General features: G+C 39.2%; 2 protein-coding genes and 1 non-coding gene across 3 annotated transcripts; 2 read left to right on the top strand and 1 right to left on the bottom strand.

Annotated features, from left to right (window-relative positions):
* Nucleotides 1-2,093: 2,093 nt before the first annotated feature.
* On the bottom strand, nucleotides 2,094-10,774 carry slc26a11 (solute carrier family 26 member 11). Its single transcript, XM_047364598.1, has 15 exons — nucleotides 10,651-10,774; nucleotides 10,135-10,308; nucleotides 9,820-10,033; nucleotides 8,436-8,628; nucleotides 8,180-8,265; nucleotides 7,556-7,772; nucleotides 7,286-7,464; nucleotides 7,118-7,190; nucleotides 4,593-4,704; nucleotides 4,462-4,517; nucleotides 4,063-4,203; nucleotides 3,864-3,991; nucleotides 3,032-3,131; nucleotides 2,819-2,952; nucleotides 2,094-2,723 (listed from the first exon to the last, which is right to left on the bottom strand). The coding sequence occupies exons 3-15, from the start codon at nucleotides 10,021-10,023 to the stop codon at nucleotides 2,610-2,612; spliced, it is 1,737 nt and encodes a 578-aa protein (XP_047220554.1). The 5' UTR covers nucleotides 10,024-10,033; nucleotides 10,135-10,308; nucleotides 10,651-10,774; the 3' UTR covers nucleotides 2,094-2,609.
* A 52-nt stretch (nucleotides 10,775-10,826) lies between these two features.
* On the top strand, nucleotides 10,827-20,039 carry sgsh (N-sulfoglucosamine sulfohydrolase (sulfamidase)). The gene is made up of 9 exons (XM_047365332.1): nucleotides 10,827-11,011; nucleotides 13,001-13,161; nucleotides 13,241-13,346; nucleotides 13,442-13,818; nucleotides 13,940-14,021; nucleotides 14,111-14,314; nucleotides 16,791-16,957; nucleotides 17,030-17,247; nucleotides 19,699-20,039. Exons 1-9 carry the CDS (start codon nucleotides 10,930-10,932, stop codon nucleotides 19,880-19,882), a joined length of 1,581 nt encoding a protein of 526 aa, XP_047221288.1. The 5' UTR covers nucleotides 10,827-10,929; the 3' UTR covers nucleotides 19,883-20,039.
* LOC124869227 lies at nucleotides 18,835-19,025 on the top strand. The gene has a single exon (XR_007038528.1). It is a non-coding gene; the product is annotated as a U2 spliceosomal RNA (small nuclear RNA).
* Nucleotides 20,040-21,107: the final 1,068 nt, after the last annotated feature.

Genomic DNA, 21,107 nt, shown 5'->3' with positions numbered 1-21,107 from the left:
TCAAATAAAAAAGGGTTAAAAATAAAATATGAAAGACCGAAATAAACCGTAGCAAACATTTACATCCTTCATGCTGTAGTTATTTTTCTCTGTAGCTAAAATTAGTTACAGGTCTTCGTCATGCAGTGAAAGTATGAGAATAGCTCAACTGACTTCAAATGTCCAATCAAAGGTAAACACAACGCTTTTTGTTTAGGATGGGGATTATGTTTTGACAAACCATTTTAATTTGGCTTTGTCTTTAAGAAATAATGACATGGTTGAATCTGAGCTGTGTGCTTTTGAACTAGTCAAATGATGCTGTAAATGATATGTACCTAAGAAGTCTGAATATGGATCTGGGCATAATAAAATTCAATTTAAGTGCTTTATTGATTTTACAGGTTTGGTAGTAAAGAACTGCCGGTGGTGATGAAACTGAGATCAGCATAAAAAAAGATTAATCACAGTTAATTCATAATTGAACATGGGGCCAAACATATTTTTAAGTAGGCCCAGGTTTCTCTGGATAGCTTTTTTCCTTGAATAAATAACATTTTTTTTTTTTTACTCACTAGAGTAGTCTTTTTCTAAAATAATATTGAATGTCTCCCACACATTTAGACACAGATTAACTATTCAAAGCAATTCAGGTTGATAGCAATGTATTTATTTACATTTTCTTTGTTTAAATACTAAGGAGCGTGTTTACTAATAGATATTGTACATTATGCACGTGGAAAAAATAGGCTGCTTCTTTTGCTATATTTTTTCACATAGCAGCCATATTCAATTTGAACGAGGGGTTAGTCAGGAACCCCTGACATTCCAAATAGCATTCCAGCTGATTTGTCCAACTTGTAACTTAGACATTCATACTTCCCATCAAAAACTACAGAAATTAGCAAACAAACAGGATTTCCAACTTGAGCCGGTTTAAGTTGAGTGACGTCTTTCCCAAATCTGAGATTGCTGTCATTCTGTAAATATAAACAGCAACATATTGCAACAACAATGCTAATATTTTTTTGTTAGATTTTTATTTTTAAAAGCTAAATATGTTGTTTTAAAAAATGTTATTCCTTTTGCTGGACTTTTGCTGTATGTATTTAGAGTTGTTTGCATAGTTAATTTAGATAAAAAATAGATTTTGAGAGCTACATGATGTTTTAAACAAACTGGTCATTCGTTTATTTACCTCCCCTTGCTGTCTGTCGACACTGTCCTGTGTGTCCGACGTTTATGGAGGAAATTACTGGCAAAATACAGGAGCACATATTTTCAATTTCATTCTGCTTGCACTCAAAACGTCTGCTTTCTTTAAAATATAGTCTGTAACTCCTTCTTATCCTTGTTTCTGCACTCAGATTTAATGCTTCTTGCAAAGATATTTTCTCTTCCTGCTTGCTTCCTTCTGCTCGTGCACAAACTTGGCAAACTTGAGGAATTCATGCTAGTGCCTCAATATCCACCCCCTCCTCTCTCACACATGCAACACTACACAGCAGTATGGTCTTGGGGTGTAGGATGATGGCCCTTGTTGGCATTGCGTAGGACCATGCAGTTCCTTTATTTATGCTTGGAACTGAAGAAAGATGCTGCATGAGAATGCTTCATCACCCAACTATGAGAATGTTGAAAGCTGATAAAGGAAGAATATTGTTCTTTGTAGTGAAAATCCATGTCTTTAAAGAAATCTGGCTGTGCATAAATATGCATTTTATTACAACAGTGATTTAAACGCAAACATTCAATCAAAGCTGGAAAGACTTGCTTGAAAATGTAAGTTTTATTTGATAAACCAGTATGAAAGTGACAATGGCAATCAAAGGCATTTAACATTTTTTATGGATGAATGTGCAATTATGAACATGTGATTATGAATATTCATTAAAATGGTCATTTAACACTAATAGTTATTAATCTATAATTCCTAACTAAAACCATCCACGTTTACATATTCAAAGTATACTATGAAATTGTGATTCTTGGGCAACCATCACTTATTATTATTAATAATTGGAATTAATAATTAATATATTTTAACCAAAATTATCAACTCAAAGCTGTATTATCCAACAGTTAAGCAAAAAACAAAAACAAGTACAACACACTGATCTTTATATATAACTGAATTTATTAACTAAATTATTTCCACCTTACATTCAAATAGAGAGTGATGTTAGTATGTATGTGACTTCAGCAGATTCCCAGAACTGCAATGAATGCTGGGAAGTATAGTTTGATCAGCCTTCTTTCCAGTAATGGTGGCTCATAAATAATTAAAACACTTCATTATTTAACATTAGTTTTTCTTGAAGCATTACTTCCACATTTTTACTTTTTTATTCTAAAAATCTAATTTTGTCAATGGCAGAAAAGTGAAAAAATATGTTATAAAACATTAATATAACATTTAAAACACTAACAAACAACATGGTGGTAAAACCTCTATTTAACAAACTGGAATAAGTGCATCTTGTTGTTTCAGCAGCAGAGCGCTTTCTTCAACTGTCGGTACACATGTTTTCTACAGTTGTAAAAATCCCAGATAAGAGATGCAAATGATCTCCTGCTTCTGTCCACACGCAAACATCTCATCTGCAGACGGAGATCCATCAGTCTGGATTTTAGTCACTGAGAAGGCTCACTGACTCCTCCATCTGCAGCAGTGCCTCCTCCACACTGTTGGTGTATCTGAAGCCCTGGAGATCTGCTTCTAGGAGAATCTTCAGAATAGAGAGCTGAACCAGGGGGGAGAGAAAACAGGGAGATAAAACGTAAGGAATATTTACTCCATTAGTTACTAGTTTAAGACTAAAAGGACTGAGAGGAGCACCTGTAGTCCTGAAAACATCAGCTTCACGTTTCTCAGGCTGAACTGCCTCAGCAGGTCCCTCAGCTCGCTGATTACTGTGTAATCTATGATGCTCACATGATGGCAGTCCAACACCACAGACCTCGGAGGAAAGACTGGTGGACAGAAGGTGAAGACGGGTTAGGAAATCACACGGAGCTAAAGTAATCAAATAATAGATCAAGAACCTCTTACTCTGCAGGGCCTGAGTGTGTATGATGTGGCTGAGATGCTCCACTGCAGGAAAACAGAGTCCACTGCTCAACTCCATCACCAGCGCACCATGATCAGACACCTACACATGAAAGCAAACATGGCCTAAGATTAAAAAACAAGCTGCAGGTCCAGTGCATTGAAAACTCTTCCAGATTTCTTCACTTATTTCTATGTCACACTGATTTTTTTTATCAGATTGAATTAATTTTAATATCAGACATAGACAGATTGAGTAAATACAAAAAGCCATAATAAATTAATTTCAGGGAAAAAAATCTACTCAAAACCAACCTTGCGAAAAATAATCACCCCAGTAGTTAAGCCACAAATTAACTGTGATTAACCACATTTTTTGTGTTTCATTCACCAAACCCAGGCCGGATTACTGTCCCACCTGTAGAATCAACCAATCATTTAAATAAAACCTGTCTGACAACATGAAGTAGGCTAAAAGATCTAAAAAAACAGCACATTTTATCAGTTTGTAAAGGGCTACAAAGCCATTTCTAAGACTTTTGGAGTCAAATGAACCAATGTGAGACAAACTATCCACAAACAGAGAAACATGGAACAGTGATGCACCTTCCCAGGAGTGGCTGGCTTACCAAAATTACTCCAAGAAAAACATCAATGACTCATCCAGGAGGTCACTGAAAAGCCCAGGACAAGATATGAAGCAGGAAAACTAACCCTGAGCTAATAATCATTTTTTATAAACATTATAATATCTATAAATTGTGTCATTTTATAGAAGGCAGTGGATAACCCAGACATTGGTTTTAAAAGCATGTGATCAATAATATTGCTGCACCTTTATCTTGGGTCTGGCCATTGTGTACAGCAGCAGGGCTCCAGAGATGGTTATACCTCCCATGATGCCATATTGTACCTGCCAGAAACTCAACAGGAACGTCACAATGAAAGGAAGCAGGTCCAGCCCTGTCAATGACAAATCATAGTTTAGTTAAACTGACATGTGAGATAAAGCTAGATCTTATAGAGACTCTTACTATGGATCCTCCACATCTTTATCACAACACGGTAGTCAACCATAGGAGCCACTGCGCAGATGATGACGGCAGCTAAAGAAGCTTTAGGGATGTAGTAGAAAGCCGGCATGAGGAAGGCCAACGACAGCAGCACAATCACACCTGCAGAGGCACAGAGAAGAAAAAAAACAAACAAAACGACACGTTTTGCAGAAAATAAAGATGGTTTAGCTTTCAAATTCTATTAACTAAAGGAATACTTCAAGTTTTCACCCTTTTAATTAACCATTTTCACACTTTCACGTATGAGCTGACATCAACCAGTCATGTTTTACTTTGGGGTTAAAACAATAGAAATGTGTAATAACACAGACTGCCACAAGAGGGCAGACGTGGTCAAGTAAAAAGAGCAGAACCTACTGGTGATGATGCCACCAGCTGGGGTGCAAACCCCGGTCTGAGAGTTCACTGCTGTCCTACTCGGGAACAAAAAAGTTGATGATATAAAAAAAGAAGAATCAAGCAAATTTTTTGTAAACCTAAACACGAACCGTCCAAAGCTGCCAGTGATGGGGTACGCTGACACGAAGGAGCCCAGGATGTTGGTTACACCGATGGCCAGCAGCTCCTGGTTGGCATTGATCCTGTAGTTGTTCTGACTGGCTGTGTGGAGGCAGAAAAATGAAAATGAGTTATCAGTTAAATGACAAACACTTATTACTGCTGTACTGAGCTTGACTTTCCATAAAAAGATAAAAATATCTGGTAATGTTGTGCGCTTAAAAAAAGTTCCTCTTTCATTGGAGTAGCATAAATTCACATTGAAAATGTTAGAATAATTTAATGTGGGAAACTTTACGCAGTGTGGAAAATATTCGATGTTGAAAAATAATTATTTTTAACAAAATCATTGTTGCAACAATTATTAGCCCCCTATTCATTTCAAATAAATAAATATTAATATAAAATGAGAATTTCTGTATGTTATCTATAGTTTTGTTTTAGGTTGATCAGACTGTAAATCAATTTTCAGGTATTAATCAATGACTTGCTATTTCCTTTGTGCATAAATATGATATAACAAAGAGGTCTATTTCTATCGCCCACTCTTCAAAATGGGGAAGACAAGAGAACATACTATGCAAGTAAGGCAGATGGGTGCTGATGTTCATAAGTCAAGAAATGGGTGCAAGAAATTCTTGTCCAAATGTGGCCATATCCACAGTCAGGGCAGTAATTAAAACTTAAAAGCAACTGGAAGTGCAACAAACCAGGCTGGACAGGGAGCCAAGTTCATCTTGCCAACTCGCACAGTAAGCAGGATGGTAATGGAGGTAAAGAAATCTTCAAAGCTCACAGTTAGAGAACTGCTGTAAAGAGTGTGGCATTGTGGCGTCACCGAGTCTTTATAACAACCATTAGAAGTTATCGACATGCTAATTGATTGATTGGGAGAGATGGCAGAAAAAGTATTTTCTGACCTACCATTACAAACATAAACAGGGGGATTTTGCTAAACTCTACTGGGACTTTAACTTGGAACTGCATGTGTTGGTCAGATGAGATTCAAATAGAGCTGCTCAATAAAACAAACACTCCTGGTGGGTGAAGAAAAATAAATCAGGAACATGAGGAAAAGCACCTTATGGCTACTTTCATTATGGAGGAGCATCTGTGTAGCTGTGGGTCTGTTGCTCTTCTAAAATCTCTGGGAACTTTGCTAATGTGCATGGCACCATGAACTTTCTGAAAAAGCATTACATTGTACATAAACTTGGTGTGAAAAAAACTGAAGATGGGTTGTCACAGGGTGCTTTAGCAAGATAATGATCCAAAACATATGGTCAGTTCAACACAGAAGTGGTTTCCCAGTCATAAAATCAACCATCTTCCATGGGCATATGAGTCCTAAGATCTAAATATTTCAGTATAGAAAACCTGTGGGGCTACATGGGAGATGGGGCTAAATATTATGATTGAGGATAAAGAATGGGAAAACATGTGCATTGGATGTCATAAGGGAATAAATAGCAACCTATGGAAAGAGTTTGATTGGAAGATGAAGACCAGGATTTTTAGGACACCTGTGGCAGTTTCCAGGTTTGTAGGTAGTCTGGATGCAATGCTTGGTTGGAGAGAATGTGGAATGGTAGGTGATTATTCACACATACTCTGGGACTGCCCAAAGATACTTAATATCTGGAAGGAAGTAAAGAGTGAAATCGCTAAACTTCTGGAAATTGACTTACAATTTACTCCAAGTGAGTTTCTTTTAGACCTAACACCTGAAGCCTTATACACCAGAGACCAAAAGTATTTGTTACATATACTCCTAATGACCTCTCAGAAAATAATTAAATAGAGAAGCTCACAGCCACCTACAGTGGCAGAGTGGAAACAGAAGCTAAGGGAGTTGTATGTAATGGAGGTCCTAACGGCTCAACCACAACTAAGATCTGATCAGTTCAAGCGGAAATGGTTACCAATAACAAGATATCTCTAAATGGAGGATTCTACAATGCCCTATAGTGTCCTAACTGTCCATTTAACCATCTGTCTGTTTTTATTATTATTCTGCACTGTCAAGCACATCTTTCATTCTTTTTTGTTGTAACGTACTTCGATGTTGTCAGGAATTGTTGTGTACTGTTCCATGCAAATTCAAATAAAAGTATTGTAAAAAAAAGAAAACCTGAGGGGTGAGCTGAAGAGAAAAAGTATATTACAGGTCCCAGGCCTCTGGGTGATCTAGAGAAAGAGATTTCTCTCTTAATGCTCCAACATTTTGATTTTTCATAGAACATGCTGTCTTATAGGCAAGATGGGGTTATACAATAAATAGCAGGAGAGGCAGTAATTGTGTCATTACAGATTTTGTTTAAAATATGTTTTTCTTTACATGAATAAATGTACTTAGATTAAAGGTTGGATTTTCTGTGTGAGATTGCGCTGCAATAAAAGATGTATTTATTCAAATACATCTTATTCATTTCTATCAGGGTTGCCAATAAACTTGGCTGGAACTGAACACCATGATCGGTAGAGCAATATTGTGAGATCTGATGAAAACATTTACCAAAAGCTTTGGCAATAGCAATGCTCTCCAACAGACCCATAAGAGGAATCACAGCCAGTCCTCCTCCGAAGTCCTGTACCAAACACAGAGAGAAAGCATGACTGGTCAGCTACACGTCACAGAGATTTGGAGAAGTGAAAGTGACTGCTTCTTCCTTCTGCTTCTGACCTCTACAATCTCTTTAAAAGAGACAATGGTTCCATTAGACGTGGTGTCCGAGGTTGGTGGGGGGCTGAACGGTGGGAGTCCCCGAGTAGTGTGCCCAGTGATTGTGAACACTTGATGTCCATAAGCATCCCAGGAATATGCCATGAGAGTTGCAGCCACGACCACCAAGGCGTTACGCACTGATCCGAGACAAACAGTTTAGACAGAAAGCAGTTAGAAATTAAACCAACCGGGTTTTATTCTTTCTGTCTATATGGGACAAGTACTGACTGGTTGCAACAGCCCACACTAGTTTACTGGCGAATCTGGAGTAGACTGATCCATCGTCAGTGCCCGGATGTGACTTCATGAACATCAACCCGATCAGTAGAGAGAGACAAACCAGGCCCAGGACCACGTCGCCCACTCTGGCCTCTGGGATATTGTGGAAGGTAAAGTAAACCTCAAGGAAGAACTGATGGGGAACATCCTGGATTCCCAGTATATTCTGCAAACAGGAACCGATTTAACCGCTGACATCACGAGCGCCACAGGTACACCAGAGGAGTTTAAGCAGCATTATAAACACAACAACCAACCCTCCCAGTCAGTCTGAAATGTCCTTTCATGTCTTCTGTTAGAACTAGCAACGTTGAACCAAGAAAGTTAAATAACTTTAGTCCTCACCATATAGCAAGTTATTTGCATTCAGTTCCAAATAAACTTAAACAGGCTGTTTGTGCATTCTGTTTAAACAAATTATGTTAAACAGTTAGCTAATGTGGACTGTATATACACAACACTGAGATCACGCTGCATACAGAGATGTGTTATTGTTTTGCAGTGTGTGTGTGTGTGTGTGTGTGTGCGTGCGTGCGTGCGTGTGGGTGTGTGTGTGTGTGTGTATAACCTCACTTTGACCTGGCCAAAGCCAATGGTTACTGCAGCAGCACAGGTGAAGCCTTTTATTACAGGGTAAGAGATGAAGTCCAGCAGGAAGCCTGAGTACAAGAATGAATGATTTACAGAAACAGCTGGGAGATTGTAACTTTGCAGCTTCTGCTAAAATCATTTACCTATGTTGAATTTGTAAATGACAGACAGCTGAGTTAAAAAGAGGATTTGTAGCAGCAGTAGCAGTAGTAGCAGCAGCAGCAATAGTGTCTCTTACCCAATCTGAGTAACGCCATCGCAGCCTGGATGACTCCACAGAGGAGGCTGAGCAGGACGGCCCGGTGAGGCTGTCCACCAACCACAGAGAAACACAGGAGCGACATGATGGCGGTGGGACCTAGTGTCACGTCCTTGGATGTCCCCAGGAGGGTGTAAATAAACCCCCCCATGAAGGCAGAGTAGAGTCCATACTGTGAAGAAACAATCTTAGATTGAAGATTGAACAGGACATGACTAGTAGACACGTTATAACTGGTAGTTATTTCTCCCCAAAAGCATCTCAACTAAAAAGGTCTAATGTCCTCATTAATAAAATAAGTAGGTGTAATTTTATTTTAATTGCATGTATTTGCATGCCTGAATCTTATTCATAGTAGTTACATTCTCAGAGCCTTTAACTTTTTCACATTTTGTCACATTACAGCCATAAACTTCAGTGGATTTTATCAGGATTTTATGCAATAAAGTAAAATGAAAAGAATACAGAGTGTTCAGAATGTTTTACAAATGACAATCTGACACGTTTTGTCATGCCTTTATATTCAGCCCACTTTACTACCCCTAAATAAAATCCAGCGAAACTAGTTGCTAAAAGACGCCTAATTAGTAATTGGAGTCCACCTGTATGTAATTTTATCCTTATAGATTATGTAAAGGCTTGTTAGAGAACATTCGTGAACAAACAGCAGGAACACTGCACATAACCCTTAGAAAACATTCCCCTCTGTGACACGTGATGGTGGCAGTGTCATGTTGTGGGGATGTGTTTCTAAAGCAGGGAAAAGAAAGCTGGTTTGAGTTGTGTTTGAAATATGGATGGAGCTAAGGACAGAGTAACCATGGAAGAAAACCTGTTAGAGGCCACAAAGGACAAGAGGTTCAACTTCCAGTAGGAAAACAATCCTACACATACAACCAGAGCAAAAATGGGAAGGTTTAGATCAAAACATATTCATGTGTTTGAATGTTCAAATAGTCAAAGTTCAGACCTAGTCTAACTGAGGCAAGACGTGACCAGCTGAAGTTCACAGATGCTCTCTGTCCAACCAGACAGAAAGAACAATAATCTAATATTTCAGTCTCTAGATGTGCAAAGAGGGGCTGACTAGAAGTGGATGCCACACTTTTCAGATTTTCATTTGTGAATCATTTTGAAAAACGTGTATTATTTCCACTTCACAGTTATGTGCTACTTGTGTTGATTTATCAAATGCATTACTATGACGTTCTTGGTTGCAATCTGAAAAAAATTTAAGAAAGTACAAGGTGCATGAATACTTTTGCAAGGCACTGTAAGTCGTTCAGTAGACAAAATGCTCAAAATCTGCTGAACAAAAACCCCAGCATGTTCGGTAATAAGCAAAACTTAACCTGAGACTTACCTGCACAGGAAGTCCAGCTACTTCAGCATAAGCAAGCGCCTGTGGTACAGTGGTCAGCCCTACAGTGATGCCTGCCAGCAGGTCCATCTGCAGGTACCTCAGCTTGTACTTGGGTAACCAGGAGAGAACAGGCAGCCAGGACTTCAGGGTGCTGTAAGAACAGCAGCGCCGGAACGACTCTCTTCCCTGCAGGGGTCGATCCATCCTAAAAAACCTTGGAGGTAAAGAGAAGAACAAAGAAAAGGTTCAAAAATCTAATTACAGTACATGGCATCTTTACAAATGTGTGTATGACCGGAGAATTACAGCACTTACGATGCGTATAAGGTTTTTCTGCAAAGATCATCAGCTTTGTGTCCCGGCGTGGCTCCTATGGATTTGGTTTTCCTGCTGTGATTTCCAGCATTCAGGAAAAAACAGATCTGCTCTGCAGGGATGCATGTGTCTACGTTCCTGTGGGAATCTCTTTAAAGCAAAAAGACTCCTTATCTTCACAAGAAAAAAAAGAAACAAAAACAAATCAGCTTCCTTCAACATTTCGCAACCGTTATGCTCATGTGTGACTTATCATACGATGATCATATGACAGGCAGGTACTTTGTACGTCCCTAAACATCCTGAGTGTTGTCTACTGTAAAGCCATTTATGTTCCTGTTAGGGAATCTCTAGAAGTATGTAAGCAAACAAGATGCCTGAAATCAAAATGGACTTAATCTGTATTATGTATTCCATAATAACCCTGTTGTTATGCATGAACAAAACAGTAAGACATTAAACTGTAACAATAGAAGGCGGGAAAATATTAGAATAGAATAGAATAGAATAGATCACCCTGTCCTAGTTGTAGTCCTCCTCTAGGCATCCTTCATTGGCCAGGCTGTGATTTTCCAGATCAATAATGGGTGTTGAAAAACACTTCCCCAAAACCGGCTCCGGAAACAACTTCCTGTTTTCTACCAGTCACGTGACCCATTGTCACGTGACGACAGTTCCAGTTGTTTCCGGAAGTTTACAATATGATCGCTGTTGCTGTCTGCAGGGATCGTAACGTTTAAAGAGCTGTTTGTGTGATTTTTTTTTTATTTTTTATCAGAGCTTTAAAGCTTTATTATGCTGATTCAGTTGGTGTTTCTGGTTTTAGTTTCTTGTTGCGTCTCAGAGTCCAGGAGAAGAAACATGCTTCTTATAATTGGTGCGTAACCATTTATACCTTAGATCATTTAATGTTTAGAAAATGTAACTGTCAAGGTGTTAGTTTAATGCACTTTAATGCCCTCTAATAGCTGTTTTATAAATCCCTTCTTCAAGCTAAGTTAAAGTGTTTTATGCATGCGTGTTGATTCATATGTGAATAAGAAAAACTCATCTTTTGAGCAGAGCAATACAGCTGTCTTGTGTCATCATCTTCCCAATTCTAGAAGTGATTTTCCTCCAAGCTGCAAGACTGCCTTGTGATTGTTTAAAGTGGTCTTCATCTACTGTATATAAAGATTGGCGTGGATAAATGCAGGTGCATCTCATTTAATTACAAAAACATAGAAAATGTAATTAATTTAAAGAATAAAAATATAGCTCCATTACATACAGAGTGCTATAATTGAAGAGGTATAATATATAGTCTAATATTTTAGTTAATTCTACTGAAAAGATTTTCCTAATACAGAAACGTGGCCTTTTAATATGTCAGCATGCTGTACTGTATATCTATTTTTTGCCTTTTTTCTGCCTGGTTTCACATGAGGAATGCAACAGTTGTAGCTCATGTGTGGTCGCTCTTAAACCACTTACTTCATCTACAGTCCACACAACACAAATCTCCCCCAATCTTTAAATGGGCTTTGCTTCGTAATCCCCTCAAGGCTGCTGTTTTTCCTGTTGCTTGTGCATCTTTTTTACTACCACTTTTTTTTTCTTCCTCTTAACTTTCCATTAACATGCTTGGATACAGCCCTTAGTAATGATCTTTTGTGGCTTATCCACCTTGTGGAAGGTGTCAATGGCTGTCTTCTGGACAACTATCAGGTCTGCATTCTTTTCCATGACTGTGTAGCCCATAGCATAACATTATTGTATCAAAAATACTTTTTAATGGTCTGTTGTAACTGGCAACCTGTCCAGGGTGTACCCCGCCTCTCGCTTGTAGACCGCTGAGGATAGGCACCAGCTCCCTTGCAACCTTAATATAAAATAGATGGATTGATGGTCTGATGTAATATTGTTTTCTCTGGAATTATATTGTGGGTTTTCATTAGCTGTGAGACATAATTATCAGGGTTAACAGAAATCAATGCTTGAAAAATATTACTGTGTGTAATGAATCTATATGTGACATGAGCTCCACTTTTTGAATTTAATTATTGAAATAAGAAACTTTTTAGCAATTTTCTAACTTCTCGAGATGCATCTGTACAAACCACTCTGCAGGTTTACTGGTCTGCAAAAGGGAATACCTTAAATCTATCAGCCCTTCTGGGATGAACTGGAAGTCTATTTCAGTTTCAGACCTCATCTCTGTTTTTAAATTCAATTCAATTCAGTTTTATTTATATAGCGCCAATTCACAACACACGTCGTCTCAAGACACTTCACAAAAGTCAGGTACATACATTCCAATTAATCCTAATCATTGAACAGTGCAGTCAGATTAAGTTATTTATTCAAATTGGATAAAAAGTTTTTCTGTCTAAGGAAACCCAGCAGATTGCATCCAGTCAGTGACTTGCAGCATTTATTCCTCCTGGATGAGCATGTAGAGACAGTGGACAGTCACTGGCGTTGACCTTGCAGCAATCCCTCATACTGAGCATGCATGTAGCGACAGTGGAGAGGAAGAACTCCCTTTTAACATGAAGAAACCTCCAGCAGAACCAGGCTCAGTCTGAGCAGCCATCTGCCACAACTGACTGGGGGTTTGAAAGAACAGAGCAGAGACACAAAGAGAACAAAGAAGCACTGATCCAGGAGTCCTTTCTATGGAAAGGAAAAGTAAATGTTAATGGATGTAGCTCTTTTAGTTGTTTCATCTAGAAAGAAAGAACAGATAAACTCTGAGCCAGTTTTCAAGGTTAGAGTCTGAAAGAGAGCACATAGAGTTAGTCACAGTAGAAGCTCAGTCAGTAGCTAGGTTTAGGAGAGAGAAAGGGTTAAAGAACAAAGTTACGATGAATACATTTTTTTCCAGCTGATGATGCAGGTTTTGAAACAGAGGTCTATAACAACTCCGTGGTCCACACCCCTCACCTGCGCTCTCTGGCCCGACACAGCGTGGTGTTCAGGAACGCCTTCACATCCGTCAGCAGCTGCTCCCCGAGCCGCTCTGCCATCCTCACAGGCCTGCCGCAGGTAAGACGCACACAGACACACGTGTGTGAGTGTCTCCTGTTTGTTTGGGAAGGTGCTGAGGTCTGTCCTCTGTTTTCAGCACCAGAACGGCATGTATGGCCTCCATCAGGGAGTTCATCACTTCAACTCATTCAATGGAGTACAGAGTCTGCCGCTGCTACTCAGCCAAGCCAACATACACACAGGTACATTTAAATGAGAATTTTACTGCATTCATACACTTACCAAAATATATTTTTATTATTTTACCTTCATCTCTCTTTTCTGCTGATTCCTGCAGGTATAATCGGAAAGAAGCACGTCGGTCCAGGATCTGTTTACCCGTTTGATTTTGCCTACACTGAGGAAAACAACTCTGTCCTCCAAGTGGGCAGGAACATTACCCGGATCAAACTCCTGGTCCGCAAATTTTTCCAGACTCATAAGGCAGAAGCAGCTGAACGAAGGCGAGTGAGAGGCGAGGGAATAAGCAGCAACCCAAAAGAAGAAGAGGATGAGAGGCCGTTTTTTCTTTATGTGGCCTTCCATGACACCCACCGATGTGGCCATTCGCAGCCCCAGTATGGTGCTTTCTGTGAGAAGTTTGGGAATGGAGAAACTGGAATGGGTACGATTCCTGACTGGACGCCAGTGTATTACACACCAGAGCAAGTTAAGGTCAGTGATGCAATATTTTCATTGGATTTATAAAGTGAGAATGTGTTAAAGTCCATCTTAGAAACGGTGAGTAGATTCAGAATGTAGCGTTTCTAACTCATGTTAGTCTAAATTTGCTCAGGTTCCTCCCTTCATACCCGACACACCCGCTGCACGAGCTGACCTGGCTGCACAGTACACCACAGTCAGCAGGCTGGATCAGGGTCTGTTACCTTCACCCTCACAAGAGCAAAAAAACAAAACAAAAGGATGAGGAAGGCTAAACCACAATGATGCACGTTTCCTCCTGCAGGTATTGGGTTAGTTCTTCAGGAGCTCCGAGATGCCGGTTATGAGAACGACACTCTGATCATCTACAGCTCCGATAACGGGATCCCTTTTCCGAATGGCAGAACCAACCTGTATCAGTCTGGAACAGCTGAACCCATGTTGGTTTCCTCCCCAGAGCACAGGGAGCGATGGGGGGACACCAGCCAGGCCTACGTCAGCCTGCTGGGTGAGAAACAGCTTTATGCATCTTCAACAAATAGCTGACCAGTGTGCTCCAGCCCTTTCTGCCTTTGCAGAGTTATTTAACTGAAAACCGTGTAAAGTTATGGAAAGATTTCATACTGAGAAATTAGATCTTTCAAAACAGTCAGTCAGTCATATTTTACCGCTTCTTCCATAGTGGGTCACGGGGAAGCTGGTGGCTATCTCCAGCAGTCTATGGGCGAGAGGCGGGGTACACCCTGGACAGGTCGCCAGTCCATCACAGGGCAACACACAAACAACCATGAAAACACACACTCATTCATACACCTAAGGGCAATTTCGAGAGACCAGTTAACCTAACAGGCGTGTCTTTGGACTGTGGGAGGAAGCCGGAGTAAAAAAAATGTGTCTCTGCAGCATCCTCCACTTTTATTGGCATCGCTGGTAAAGATGTGGAAAAAGGCTTAATTCTTATCCCAATAGCACAATCTCTCAATAAAAAATTAGGACAAGATCAACCTTTAATTTAAGCCCTTTTTTTAGCGGGGAGAAAAAAACCCTTGTAAGATATATCTGTTTGAACAAAATCACCAGGGCCACAGTCACTGAAGCATTTTTGTAATTTAAACGTCTCTATTTGAAGTTGATCAGAATTGGTTGGAACGTTATTTTTTGACACAGAGGCCCGTTTCCTTTAGCTACTCTTTAAAACTGGAAGGACACGAGAACATCCCTTTATTTTAAGATTGTTGTAAGATGGGTGTAATGTACGTTGATCTTCATTAGTCAAGAAATGGCAACAAGAGAAGGACTGGTCAAAGATTGCTCTCTCTGTTCGCTCCAACTTTGTGGAATGTTACAGAGGACTAACTTTACTCCTATTAACAGCAATGGTACCAAAATGTGTGGTGATTTCAGATATTTGTGTTTTCCTCACTAAATAAATGTACTCAAATTAAAGGTTGGATTTCTCTAAATGTTATCAGTGTGAGATTGCTACTGCAATAAAAGATTAAATTAGTTTTAGACCTTTCACACATCTTTATCAGGGTTACCAATGATTGTGCTTGTGCTGTATTATTCCTGCATCTATGGGGGGTGAATCTCTGCTTCTGATGTCCCTTTATGCCATCTTTGGTCTTTAAATTCACTACATTTTGTGTGCATAGAAAATGGGGCAGACTGGCTCAAAAGCATTTGATGAAACATCTCATGAACATTAACCCAACTGGGTTTTAAACCATTTCAGATTATTTCCTTTACGGCATTGGTTCCTAAACCATTCTGTTTCTGACAATACAAGCAGCATCAATTGCCCATGAATAGATAGTTCATGTATTTGTAATATCCTCTTTAGTCTGTTTCAAGATTGATGGTATAAATATGCTTTAAACATTGATATTTTGGTTATTTGCTTTGAGTTCTCAAGAAGCCCAAAGTAATTGGTTTGCAACCCCCAGAAGGGTCCTGACCCCAACTTTGGGATCCACTCCTCTATGGTAAATATCATCATTCAGAAAAATCTTGGCAACCAAATCTAAAGATACAATTTTAATTTCAGTCTCAAAGGAAAAGTTAGAGACTGTACAGAAATGTCACCACCTTCTTTAAGCCTAGGCTCATTTCCAATTTGAAAATCGATTCTTTGGCTGAAGGTCTTTAAACGCAACACATTTTGGCCTCAACAGGTGAGAGACCATCTGGTTTGCAACCAGTCCTCTGTATAAAAAAATCAACATCTGTAATAATCCGATGGGGCAATAACCTCACCAGAGAGAACATTAATAGAACAACCCAATATTTCAGCTGGATTACTCCTCGGTGCTTTTAGATGGTGAACAGTGTCAGCTTCCGGCTTTTTTTTAGGCTTTCTTTAGTGTCACAGTCAGTTTCTCCATCTGAAGTGTTCCAGCCATCCTCTAGAGGGAGACTAAACACAGATGTAGCAGCTTTTCATGCATTGCTGGAGAATTATGACAGTTTGGTAAGTTATGGTGATCAGTCCAGTTGAACCAGTCCTCTGTTGCACCATGAATGAGTGTTAGCAACAGAAATTGTCAGAATATAGTTAGAACATACCAGACACTTTTTAATAAGCTTATATTAGTTTGGTGTAATTTATTCAAGTATTATGTATTGTCAGTCATGTCTAAAATAAGGAGTTAAAACAGTATTTGGATTATGCAGTTTTGCTGAAAAACATAAACTGACACTTATATGATGCTTTTCTGGTCTTCTAGCCTCTCTCACTTATAGTAAACCATATTCACCCATCCTGAACTCATAGGATTGTTTAAGGATGCAAAATAAAAAGAAGTAGCTGATGATTTGTGGCTTTGAGCCATGAGTAAACCATCTAGACTCCTCTCTGTATGAAATAAGAGAGATTATTCTGATTAGGAGTGTATGTGCAGTGATTATATTTAATGTTAACAAGTTAAGGTTTAAATTTAGTTTTCATATTTTTTATTCTCCTGTTTCTTTCTGTGTCTCTGCAGACATCACACCCACCATCCTGGACTGGTTTTCTATTCCCTATCCATCCTATAGCCTACCAGAGAGCCCATCCTTGCAGGTCCTCCTCACCGGTCGCTCCTTGCTGCCCGCTTTGACCTCTGAGCCCAGCAGCTGGATCACGGTCTACTCCAGCCAGTCGCTGCATGAGGTCAGGACCTCTTCGTCACTCAGTCAGGAACAAATCAAACTCTAAGCATTGACAAATGTGCTCTGATTTCAGGTGACCATGTACTACCCGATCCGCTCCATCCAGCAGGGGGCATATCACCTTCTTCACAACCTGCACTACCGTATGCCTTTCCCCGTCGATCAGGACCTGTATGTGTCCCCAACCTTTCTGGACCTGCTGAACCGGACCAGGCTGCAGCAGCCGACTCACTGGTTCAAGAGTCTGGACCAGTATTACTACAGGGAGCGCTGGGAGCTGTACGACACCAGGTCTGTGACGCTGCCAGCTCCAGAGAACTGAATCCTAGAAGTCAGGATTCACAGTTAGGTTAAAAACTGACACATGGAAGGAATTTCTCAAAACAATTAAACCGTAAAAGAGTAAAACTAGATCAGATTTTTTTTATCCTAAAGATAGAAAGAATTCTGAACTTTAAAAGTAATTTCAAAAAACCTACCAGGCCTACATTTCCCAAACTGTAGCAGGCTGGAAAAATAATTTAGAAGCATTTTGTGCATTTCTAATAAGAGAAAGCAATTTTTAAAAAACTATTTATGAATTAAGTGATCTGACTTTTCCAGTGATTTTCTGAGGTAAATTGAGCACAGTTGTGCTGATTAAGACTAATCTGCTAATTATTAGTTATCTGTAGCTTGTGACTGTTAGTTTTCCTAAGACGCCATCTTAGGCTTTGTGTAAATGGGATGGTCATTTTTCATCATTTAACTGACAAACTGATGCATCAGAAATGATGACAGATCAATTTATATTGTAAGTGTTCATTAATTCCAGCCCCCCTCCCTGCGCTCTGCTGTTATGTAACATAATAATAGAGGAATTATGGGATTACAGCTACTGGCAGAGTTAGGGATAGTTAGGGATATATGTATATAATATTTGTGTATAAAATCCAGTAATTAATGCTGTTAGAAATTATTGTAAATCAAGCTTTATTTGTAATTCATCAGAATTAGCTTTCTTGCCAAGTTTGTCCAGACAAGCAAGAAATTTGACTCCGGTACACTTTGCTCTCAATAATAAAGACTATTTTCTTAATATAACGTGAGATCAGTCCGAGTATGCATGGTGTTGAGTATTAAGTATTTCATTTGCCTTAATTTTGCGAAAAGATGTTTGATCTAAACTACATTGAGAATCTATAGAGAAGGGGTCTCCAACTCCAGTCCTTAAGAGTGGCCCTCCTGCAACATTTATCAACTGAATTCCCTCATCAGCAATCAGTAATTCAGCTCTGCAGAGGCCTGGTAACAAGCCATACCTTTGATTCAGGTGTGTTGAAGAAGGGATGCATCTAAAAGTTGCAGGATAGGAGTTCTTGAGGACTGGAGTTAAAGACCCCTGCTATAGAAAATGGTCAAGAGGACGATGAGAGACAACAGATCTACCAACTGATGGCTACTATTAAAACAAGTCCAGAAAGAGAGCAGAGCTCCAGTTAGCTCTCCTCACCACTAGAGATCACTATTATTGGTAAGTATGTTAAAACCTGAATCTAGCTCCAATAAACTTTATTTAACTAAGTGGAACCAAACAGGAAAAGGCCGAGGACCTACCTTTACAGTTATGTGAATAAATTATCAGCAGGAGTTGTTTTTAGTGCTCTCCATCCTATTGGACAAAAGAGTACCACGTGACTAGAAGTAAATGGGGGTGTTTTCCTGTTTTAGGCTGATTTAGTTTAATTTTCCGCAATGGACCAATACTAAAACGAGCAGAACTCAATAAAACACCATCTCTGTTTTATGTTAGAGCTTTGAGAAAAGTTAAAGTTTGTGAACCGTGAGTCAAACTAAGGTCGGTGAGAATGAGGTGGTTTCCTCCAACAATAATATGACATCGCTTCTCGGCCTTTTGGCTAAGATCAAGTGTAGTATCTGTTCTTATCAGTTTAATATCTGATACGTTCCCTATCTGGGAACCATATATTAAATGGATTTTTGTATCAGGGAGACGGAATAGGGGCTTGCTCCTTCCGCTCCAAGCATCAACCTGGTATTGCATTATTTCCGGGAACGGTGCACTTCCACATGGTTGTTAAAAATAATACAACAATATTTGGACCTTTGGTGATACAGTACTTTTCCCACGCTGTCAGACGTGACTTAATACAGTCATGATCCACATTAATTAATATCGGTAGCTGTGCTCCCCCACATGGTTGTTGAAAATAATGGTGGTTTCAAATTGAAGTATCTTCACTTTGCATTGATTTTGACCTTGTACCTGTATATTAGTAGTATAAGAGTTTAGCCTTTTCATTGTGTCTATAACTGTTATGTTTTAAAGGTTAACTTCTAAGAGCGTCTAAAAGACAATCGTTTAAGAATTCTCCTCTTATTCCGAACTGAATATTTTAAATAAATTAACATTTCAGTGATATTCTAAGTTATTCAGATGCGCCATGTATATTTAACAGAGAGCCAGTAATGAATTGGAAACACATTAGGAGAGGTTACTGGCTGTTTTACTGGTACCAGTTAAAAGTCTGGCAGCTGAATTCTGAACCAGTTGCAGACAGTGCTGTGTAATTTCTTGGTTTTAGTAAAACTTTTGTTTTCAGTCAATTTAAGGTTGACTTCATACAGACTGACAAAGGATTCAGACATCATGTTGCAAAATAAAATAATTTTACCTCCATATATAAAGTCTGTCCTCTAAGTATGTGGAACCTGACGATGCTTTGTTATGAACACACGCAGGACAGACCCTCTGGAAACAAAGAACCTGGTACCGGACCCGTCCTACAGCGACGTGCTGGAGAACCTGAGGCAGCTTCTGCAGAAATGGCAGTGGAAGACAGGAGACCCCTGGGTCTGTGGACCAGACTACGTCCTGGAGGAGAAACTGGAGCCACATTGCAGACCCCTCTACAACAGGCTCTGATAGACTCTGATGGTATTTTCTTCCATCCTGATTGATATAAAAACATTTAAGTGCTATTTTTCTTAATCTTACATTCATTTGGTTTTTATATTTTTGTAATAGAGAGCAGCTTTAAAATAACAAGAAATAAAACATTCTGGGTTGTTTTTAATCATTACATTGTGTTAGTTTGTCCTTCTGCTTTATAGTACTGGAGAGTTTCTTCCTTTAGGTCAGCATTTTTTCTTCTGTTTCTCTTCTTTTAAGGCAAACTTTACATCCTAATGACTAATAAAGGCATATCGTAGAAACCCAACATAATTACACACTGTTTACCTGGTTGCTAAATCATTCAGTTGGGCTGACTAAGACTGATCTGCTAATTACAGCAGAGCAGAGGAGTTCATGAAGCTTGACTGGAAGAGTCAGCGGCATGTCCTAAAAAGGGTTTGTATTGATAATAATGTTTCCTCTCAAAGCTCCACAATAAACTCAGATCAGTTTAAAAGTTCAGAGCCTTGCCAAAATATTCACCCCATTGAGGTTTTTTCACATTTTGTCACATAACAACCACAAATGTCAAAGTATTTTATTCAGATTTTATGTGATTAACATAAAGTAGTGCATAATTGTCAAGTAGAAGGAAATGGGTACATAGCTTGTAATTTCTTTAAAAAAATAATAATAATCTGAAAAGTGCGGTGTGGATTTGTACTTTATTCAAATAGCACTAAATAAAATCTAGAGCAAGCAACTACCTTCAAAAATCACCTTATTAGAAAAGAGAGTCCCCATTTGTGTAATTCAATCTCAGTATAAATCCAGATGTTCTGTGAAGACCTGAGAGGTTTGTTGGAGAACATCCGTGATCAAACAGCATCATGAAGACCAAGGAACACAGCAGACAGGTCAGGGATAATGCTATGGAGAAGTTAAATGCAGGGTGAGGTTACAAAACGATATTCTAAGATCTGAACATCTCAGAGCTGCTGTTTAATCCATCATATGGCACAACTGGAAACCTACCAAGACATAGCCATCCACCTAAACTGACATGGGAGCACTGTTCAGAGAAGCGGCCAAGATGTCCATTGAGGAGCTGCAGAGATCCACAGCTTGGATTACACTGTAATCTTCCAGGATTACAATGTAATCCTGGAAGAAAATCTGTTACATAGAGGCTGGAGTGTTGGTTCAATTTCCAGCAGGACAACAACCTCAAAACATACATATAGATGATGGAATG

Source organism: Girardinichthys multiradiatus, chromosome 5, assembly GCF_021462225.1.
Source record: "Girardinichthys multiradiatus isolate DD_20200921_A chromosome 5, DD_fGirMul_XY1, whole genome shotgun sequence".
NCBI classification, from domain to species: Eukaryota; Metazoa; Chordata; class Actinopteri; order Cyprinodontiformes; family Goodeidae; genus Girardinichthys; species Girardinichthys multiradiatus.
The sequence above is the reverse complement of the archived record's forward strand: the minus strand, read 5'-3'. Positions and strand labels throughout refer to the sequence as shown.